Source organism: Trachymyrmex septentrionalis, unplaced genomic scaffold, assembly GCF_001594115.1.
Source record: "Trachymyrmex septentrionalis isolate Tsep2-gDNA-1 unplaced genomic scaffold, Tsep1.0 scaffold108, whole genome shotgun sequence".
NCBI lineage: Eukaryota > Metazoa > Arthropoda > Insecta > Hymenoptera > Formicidae > Trachymyrmex > Trachymyrmex septentrionalis.
Genome location: NW_017304207.1, coordinates 1782602 through 1791919, shown reverse-complemented (window position 1 = coordinate 1791919; position 9318 = coordinate 1782602). Strand labels below are relative to the sequence as shown.

Sequence of the window (9318 nt, the reverse complement as noted above, 5' to 3'; positions counted from 1 at the left end):
ATCATAAGGGTCTGAGCATAAGAATAACATTTACTTAGAGACTCTTAAGTTGTAGATGTAAGTAACGCAGAAGCTTTAGCGTATGACATACGATTTATTGCTGTCTTTTGAAGACACGGTAATAAGTTGTACGTCGTAAAAGCTTGTGCATTACTTACGTCTACAATTTAAGTCTAAGGCTGTGTTCCGTTTCACACATGATGCGTGAATGCAACCTAAGTAAGTGTTATGACAATTCTTGTGTTCAGACCCTAAGGGTGAAATCACATAGTGCGGAAAACGACTGCAGAATAGAGAAGGCATTATAGAAGCAATCAATCAGCGTTATTCTGCATTATTTCAAATAGCGCTGATTGGTTGCTTCTATGACGCATTCTCTACTCCGCAGTTGTTTTCCGCACAGTGTGATTTCACTCTAACTCTACTGTGTACACTTCATAACACGGGTGATGAATTATGTGACCTAAGAACATTAAAAGGTGCCGTTCGGTGTCTCTACTGGGTGATTATACTGTCCCCAGGGCTCTATTTTCGAAAAGTATTACAAAAAACTAGGAAAATGCTATAGTATATGTAACGCATACTATAGTATTTCTCTAATTTTTTGTATAATAGAGACTCAGGCTTTGCACTTCGATCCGAATCCTAATATTTTTTTCGTGTTATTGCTTATTTCCTATACATATACCTTTAAGGCTTAAACACAATAGGCACAGGCAATAGGCACAAGCTAGAGTCCTAGATATAACAGAAAAGCGCTAGACTGCTGTCCCGATTTCTAATTGATTTTGCATTATGCACATTTTTTTCTACGGATAGTCACGTGAATCTTCTAATTTCGGTAAGTATCATTATTGTTAAATCTTGGTATGTATACCGTAGTCTCCAAAGAGAATCAGTATTTTTTTGTAGTCAGTAGAAACACTACTGTTATAGGAATCGCACTCCGTTTGCGGAATAACAGATGTAAATACATATCGCCATTTTTTCTTTGAACAATTTAATTATAATTTATAAATATGTTCAGTGCTTCTCTGTTATATCTAGAATTTTAGCATAGGCAACAGGGAATAACAAGCCATTCAATCAGGGCTCTGATGTGTAAGTCTTTGGTAGTTCGATATTATATCCCAGAACTCTGATTGAACAGTTCGTTATTCTCTGTTGCCTGCGCCTATTGCCTGTGCCTATTGTGTTTAAACCTTTACTTATGGATCTAACCATAATGTAAGAAGACAAGATTCCCGAGGATGCGCAGTAAGAGAGTGATTTGTGGTCCAAATTTAATTGGCTATTTCAATATGCCAGCACTATTATACGCAGAAAAATGCATTAAAATCAAAATTTAATTGATTGTTTCCAGTATTGCTATCACCATTATACGCAGTAATACATCTTGTATTCTTACATCGGTTGCTTTCCATTTGATGATTCAAGTCAACACAAGTGTTATTCTATCTTTGTCACTCTCTGAATGTCAAGAAAGATAGAACGACACTTGTGTCATCAAATGGAAAACATCCATCATGGATTTAACTATTTACATTTAACTGCTCTTTGAGCAAGGCTGAATTCCGAAACCCATCGAAAAAAAGTTGCTTTTTGTGACCTCTGCTATACGGCACGCTTAATCAGGTTTAACGACATCTGTAGTTATGAAACTGGCCAATCACAATCGTTACATTTTTCTAAGGAACAGCTATGATTGGCCAATTTTATAACTATGGATGTTATTAAGCGTGCTGTGTAGCAGAAGTCTGTGACCGACTGTACACTCACGGACAGAAATGCCTTTATACATTCAATATGGATGCGTTTTGAAACACAATCAAAACACATACAAAAGGTGCATTCGTTTACGCAACAGTTAGCGCAGAAAATATTATTTAATCCTTATTTAACACTCGATGAACAACAAAGATAAAGTTCTACGCTAACCGTTGCGTAAACGAGTGCAGGGTTTTGACTGTGTTTCAAAACGCATCCATATTGAATGTATAAAGGCATTTCTGTCCGCGAGTGTACAGTCGGTCACAGACCTCTGCTACACAGCATGTGTTGAATATAAAGGCATTCTGTCCGCCAGTGTATGTACATACATACAATTAGCAACTAAAAGATTGCAACACATTTTTTTCAATAAGTTTTGGAATGCAGCCTGTTCATCGAGCAATTAGTTATTATTTATGAATCCATAAATAAAAACCAATCGCTTGATGAATAGGCTACATTTCAAAACTTTAAAAAAGTGTTGCAATCTTTTAGTTGCTAACTGTGGGTGCTTTCCAATTGCTTAACACTTCTAACATAAACGTACACAGGAATGCACAAAGTGTACCACTGTGTACGATTCAATTGGAACAGAATGTGTGCGCTGTGCATGGTTGAGATTCGTTTCGGATAGAGTTAGATTAAATGTAGCTTTTCCGCCTGTATTAAATAAAAAAAAGTATAAGTGCCGGCCACTCAATGTCTTCAAATCTCATTTATAGCCGCCGTAGTTAGTAACATGTAATTGTCACTAGAAAACAAACTTATACAGCCCTCGACTGAGTACAGATGTGTAGCGTTGTGTCAACGATAATGGACAATTGGAATGCAACTTGTGTCGCCGTGTGCTCAAAAGTGTTTAGGGATATTGCAATTGGAAAGCACCCTGTATGTACAGAGTGCAATTACATAGAGCGCGGTATGTGATTTCCTAGTTGCCTAGTTAGTTACTATTAGTTACTGTACCGCGTATTGCGTACCGCTCCATGTAATCGCACCCTCACCGACTAATGGCTTTTGCATACCAGCGCGATGCGCGACATCCAGGATTCCTATTCTTGAAAAGTTTTGCATACAAAAAACTAGGGAAATATTATAGTATGCGTTAGACTATAGCATTGCCCTAGTTTTTTGTACTTTTATTTTATAAGAATAGGAGCCCTGGTTGTCTTCACTTAAGTGCATCTATGTATCATTTTATTCTTGTTCACCGAATGTTAAACGAGAATAAATAATACATGGGTGCACCCGGATAAATTTCCGAACGCAGTCTAATAAGCATATATATAATTTTTCCAGTAGAAGTTGTAAGATGTTTGTATATATTAAGGTTATAATATATAAGATCACATTTTTCAATTATTTCTGCTTTTTCTGTAGTCATGCGCAGCTCGACTCATTCGCTTGTCGCGTACGAGAAATGTTCAACTTCGTCTAACTTTTGCTGCGACGTCGCGATACTTGGAAAAATTATATATGTGCTTATTGGACTGTGTTCGGAAATTTATTCGGATGCACTCATGTATTATTTATCCTCGTTTAACATTTGGTGAACAACAAGGATAAAATGATACATAAATAGAATGATGCACTCGAGTGATATCGCTCGTTGCGTATTGCGTGTCGCGCATCGCGCTGGTGTGCAAGAGCCATAAAAGGTTGTAATATTTTTTTTTTAATGGTTTTGCAGTGTGCAGAATGCAGTCTGCTCATCAAGCAAGTAGTTCTTATTTATAGATTTGTAAGTAAAAATAGTTGCTCGGTGAATAGGCTGTATTCCAAAAACCATAAAAAAAAATCTGTTGCAACCTTTTAGTTGGTGAGTGTACATATCGAAAGAATAACTTATTGCGTTCCATTTTGAATCGATTTAAAAAATATATCTGCTTTCACAAAGATCTTTGCACACTGAAATTTGCTGACAAATGTTTAAACTTCACTAAATTTGCAACTGGAGCCATCTAATGTAAGTGGCGGAAAATAGTTTTATTACCTAGGTGAGAGGCGGAAATTAAGTTTATCAACTAATATATATGTATACATATATAAACATACATATGTGTGTGTATGTGTGTGTGTGTTTGCCTGTGTGTACATACATTCATATAAATACACCCAAGGACTTCGATTTTTTTCCCTCAGTTATTTTTTTAAACGTACAGACTATGAGCATTTTAATGTAGAAAAGTAGTTATTTCTCAGTTTGTGAAAATTTCCGAGGGAAAGAATCGAAGTCCTTGAGTGTACATATACATTAAATATTTAAGTGTTAAATTAGTTAATTTTTGTGCCATTTAATTCTTATTTATTTTGTATCTTATTTAATTTATCATGATTTAAAAAATTATTAACTTACAATTTAATTTTAATAAAATGATGCATTTGTTTATGTGTATATAATATATATTTATGTATACATATTATATTATGTACTACATATATTATATATATTACATACAATATATGTATATATGTGTCCATATTTCAAAAATATATTTACATGAATTGAAAACAATATTCGTTGTTAGAATCTTTAGTCTATACCCTAATAGTAAAACGTCATGGTGAATTCGATCACTCGCACTATACTAAATCAGTGCATAGCATTAAAAGCTGCTTTATATAAAATATCTTAATGCAGTGATATAATATAATCAATTTTGGCAATAAAATGATACACATATATATAATGATACACATATATTTTGTTAAATAATGTGTCGTTAAAAATTTTTATATACTTTTATATTTAACTTTACTAATGTCATATAAAACAGCTATGGTATGCACTAATTTAGTGTAGTGTAAGTGACTGAATTAGCAATTTGCTCGCAAATTAATAATAAACTCGATCAAATTTTGATTACAAAACCATCTGTATTCGCATTTGACTATGGATTTATTGACATGTTTTGCCAGCAGTTTGCTGATAAAAACCGAGCAAAGTCTGCTGATATAATCTGATAGCAAATTACGAGAAAGCAGATACCGAGCAGAGTCTGCTGACTTTAATGGCAAATTGACAGCAAATACCGAGCAAGATCTCATTTTTATCTAAATTGACCTAGTTTATATATTGTTTATACATACTGGTGTGAAAACTCGAAACAACCACAAACAACAAATGTGGAAATACAATTTTATTACTAAAATATTATTGATTAGTTTCACATTTCAAAAATACACATGAGAAAGTTACAAAATAGTCAAACAAATATTCGGAGATTCAGAAAGCACACTCCGAAGGAGCTTGAGAATCTCTAGGTTTACTTATTCGATTTATGCCAATTCTTAGGATTCCAGAGCGATTTTTTCTTATGAGAAGCAAGTCCATGGCGATGCCGTAAATGAAAATAACAGGTCGCTTGGTTTTGCTGCCAATTTGCCATCAGGTTATGTCAGTAGGCTCTGTTCGGTTTCTATCACCAATTTCCTGGCATAGCATGTTAGCAGATTTTATTATATTTTTCATAGCAATTTGCTGACAATGGGCGAGTTCAAGACGGCAAAGCGGCTAAGCATGCTTACCAAGCGATTGAATATGATTGGTTGGATTTATAAATAAAATCAATTATGCTCATTTGCTCGGCAAGTAAGCTAGCCGTTTTGTCAACTTGAATGCGCCCAATATCTGGTACAAACTCTGTGCATAATTTGTTGCCTTTCTGCAATCAGAAATTGGTAGCAGGCTCTGTTCAAAATCTGTTTCCACAGACTTTGCTATCAGAGAAATTTTGGACATACGTAACATATAAACGGTTACATATAATTATACATAATTATATATTTATATATATTGCTGTGAAAACTGAAAACAATTAATACAGTTTTAAAATATTATTGATTAGCTTCACATTTTAAAATGCACACATGAGGAAGTTATAAAATAGTTAATAAAATATTCGGAGATTTTCAGGAACACACTCCGAAGGAGCTTGGGAATCTCTAAAAGATTTGTCTATTCGATTTACATATGTCAATTCTTATAAGATTCCTAGGTATTTTCTTCTTACAAGAAGTCTCGTGGCAGAGTCGTATATGAAAATGAGAGAACTTGTTCGGTTCCTGCTGCCAATCTGCCATCAGATTATATTAGCAGGCTCTGCTCAGTTTCTGCTCGCAATAGTCGCAATCTGTTGTCAGGTTATGCAGCAGACTCTGATTCGGTTTTTGTCACCAATTTGCTGGCATAATATATCAGCAGGCTTTGCTATATTTTTTACAGCAGTTTGCTGATATTGTCTGATAGTGTACAATTTGTTGTCTTTTTGCAATCAAAAATTAGTAGCAGGCTCTCAAAATCTGTCTCCGTAGGCTTTATTATAAGCTTTTCTACAGCAACCATAATTCTTTTGGCTATGAATTTATTAACTAATGGCTTCAAATGTTGCAGTTGAATTTTTTGTTGAATTTTCTTTCCACATTGTTACAATTTATAATTTTATTTTATTAGCTTCCGGCATCTCAATTCCATTTCCAGGAATGCCTTCATATTAGGATCTTTTACCTTATCAAAGATAGCTTTTTGCAAATCTATATTGGATTTTTCTATCATGTTACTCAATCTTTCTGCATATTTAATCCATACACAATTCGTGCATCCTGACATACAGCAATTAATCGGTTCCGTCAAATCATCCACTAAATCTTCTTTTGCATGATCAGTCCGAACTTCGTCATCTTTTTGGATCGATGAATGTCGTCGATAATAACAGAAACTTTTATTAATGATTAGCCTTGATCGAAGTATGGAACTCATTTGTTTTGATTCTGTCCAAGATACATGTGGTGCAGAATAGTTATTTTTATAATTAATATTATATTCATAGAAAAAGAATAAATATCACAATGAAAAATAACTATTTTGTTCTTTTTGCAAATGATATTTGAAATAAATTCAAGAAAATCTTATCTAATCTATTGTGAAACAGTAATATTTAAACCCTAGACACAACGTGAGGCAACAGTGATAAGAATAGAAATAACATAGATATAAGCGGTATATATTTGTCGCCTTCTGTTGCACATTGGCTGCGTTCAGCGAATTCAACAATTGAGTGAGCGCTCGCTGTTATTGATATATTCTTCCAGATCTAAAATGTTGATTGGATGATCTAAAAGAATACATCAATAACAGCTCACTCAACTGTTGAGTCTGCTGAACGCAGCCAATGTCGCGAAAGAAATAAAAATGTCAATCAATCTAGGCCGCGGTCCAATTCACAACGCTTAAAAATTATTTTATTTTTGTTGTTTGTCAATTGTTAAACGAAGACAAACGATGCTCATGAGTGTTGTCAGCATGAATTAGACCACGGCCCTGATCTCGTATATAAACTGTAGTATATTCTAGAGTTACTCTAGTAAGTCGAGACATAAGGGTGCCTACGCATGCAGCAAAATAACGGAACGCTTATGATTGGTGCCGCCATGTTTCAGTTTATTAATGTGTTAATAAATGTAAGTGAATAGGTGAAAGCAATTTTTATAAGTGTAGTACATTCACTCAGGTGTAGTGTACTACGTTTGTCAAGGTGACGCCAAAGCGAACGTTTTTTCGCTTTGGGCTGAGTTAATTATCTTAAATAATTACCGCTGGTCTAATTTTGGCCGTATTGATCTTTTTCTTATTTTTCCGAAGGCAGGGCCTTTATTCTTTAAAAGTATCGCATACAAAAAATTAGGAAAATACTATAGTACGTTGCATATACTACAGCACTTCCCTAATTTTTTGTATGCGATACTTTTCAAGAATAGGGTCCCTAGTGTCATTTATTTAAAAAAAAACAAAACCTATTCTACAATAGTCGTAAGCGTAGTTGTAAGTGATTGTAGTTATAAGAACTGACCAATCAAATGGAGAATATTTGACTGTGATTGATCAATTTTTATAACTACAACTACTTACAACTACGCTTATGACTATTATAGAATAGGTTTTATGCGTGATCTACAATAGCAGTAGTGGATGAGTAACAAATATAATAATAAGAGTAACAAATTGATCAATCACACTTGAATGAAAGAAGAATAATCGATTGGTCAATTTCTTACATTTACAGCCTCATCCAATACTGATACTATCATTGTAGACCACGCATTAAAGAGCGTTTATATTGGCCGTAATTGTATGTCGTATGCTGTAATCTATAAAAATTGACTCACTTTTGAGTATTCCCTTCTTATTTCACCGAATAAGAGGGGAATACTTGACTGTGATTAGTCAATTCTTATAGATTATGGCATACGTTATATAAATGCTTCCTAAAGAATTATTTTTTTAGCCGTTTCTGATAAGACTGAAACATGGTGTCCTTCCAGTTTTGTGTCTCGACTCATACTAAAGTAACTCTAGTACATTCTTCCATCTGTTTCGGTTATAGCATATATAGGTCCTGCGCACAATAGCAGGAATAAGAAATTAGTAATAAGAAATAATGATTTCAATCTATCAGAAATCATGTATTCCGATGTATCCGATTTCTGATAGGTTAAAATCTTTTTCATTATTTTTTATTCTAATTCCTTATTCCTCATTCCTTTTATTGTGTACAAGGTCGTAAACAGAATAAAAAATCTATTTAAAGGTTGAGAATACTCCGATCATTTCAAATTTTGATAAAAATAGACTCAAACGATTCGTTTTCGCGTAAAAATAAAGATTCCCCAAGAAAAAAGCGTCGATTTGTTCTACGAACCAAGATTATTAGGCGTTAAAGTTAATGACTGTTGAGGTTAGGAAATCTGTCACAGCCATGAAATACTGTGATGCAAGCATGCGCTGCGGTCTCAAATGTGCTACTTTAAAACAAGTACTTTGCTCTAAAACACAAATTCATTTTAAAACAAATCCTCTGCTTTAAAAACAAATTCACTACTTCATAAACAAATTTATTGCTTTATAAAGACAAATTTACTACTTTAAAAATACAAGTTATTTTTTTATATTATTTTTGATAATTATTCAGTTTAACCCACGCACCTCCAAAATCCAATGAAGTTAGATTTATTCGATGCGTTTTTGCATGAAATGAAAGAATCTGTAAAAAAAGTATCACTCTGCCTCACAAATCAAGATATTAAGCGTTAAAGTTGACAATTATTGAGGTTAAGAAATCTCAATAGTTACAGCCGCAAAATCCTGCGATGCGAGTAGAAATATAGTTATTTTTCAGTGCAACTCTCACGCCCGACTGTCCCTCCTTTCTTCCCTATAAAGCGACACACGACTTCTATAACAGTACAGTCACAGTAGCGCAACTCTTTCGATTTTGCGTGGCTAAAATGGAATGCGCATGCGCGAAATAAGCAAATTGCCCCGTCTCATTTCCTCCTTCTTTATTACACTCTTTCTATTTAAATGACTGTTTCAATGTTCCCTTTAAAGAGCTGAAATTTAGAGAGAAATATAACTTACATTGTCCATTTGATAGTGTTGTGTAAGAAATCTCAAGAGACTAGTCTCGTGAAAAAGTGAAGTGAAGTGAAGAAGTGAACGAAAATAAAGAAGAAAACCGAGCAAGAAAGCTTTTCTTTTTAAGAGAATAA

The 9318-nt window shown here is 33.9% G+C and overlaps 2 protein-coding genes across 4 annotated transcripts in view; one reads left to right on the top strand and one right to left on the bottom strand.

The window, feature by feature from the left end:
- Nucleotides 1-3475: 3475 nt before the first annotated feature.
- LOC108747842 (loss of heterozygosity 12 chromosomal region 1 protein homolog) overlaps nt 3476-9318 on the top strand; it is a 15454-nt gene continuing 9611 nt past the window's right edge. Inside the window, exons 1-2 of one of the 3 annotated variants that reach the window (XM_018485696.1) lie at nt 3476-3589; nt 3668-3736. The gene's annotated coding sequence lies outside the window, so the exon portion shown is untranslated. Of the gene's footprint in view, nt 3590-3616; nt 3737-9318 lie in introns of those variants that run through there. The other 2 variants (XM_018485724.1, XM_018485734.1) reach the window with 2 other exon arrangements.
- LOC108747860 (oxidoreductase-like domain-containing protein 1) lies at nt 4871-6601 on the bottom strand. The gene has a single exon (XM_018485746.1). It carries the CDS (start codon nt 6527-6529, stop codon nt 6212-6214), a length of 318 nt encoding a protein of 105 aa, XP_018341248.1. The 5' UTR covers nt 6530-6601; the 3' UTR covers nt 4871-6211.

Excerpts from the sequence above, each read along its gene's own strand:
- LOC108747860 (XM_018485746.1), bottom strand. The coding sequence starts at position 6,529 with ATGAGTTCCATACTTCGATCAAGGCTAATCATTAATAAAAGTTTCTGT.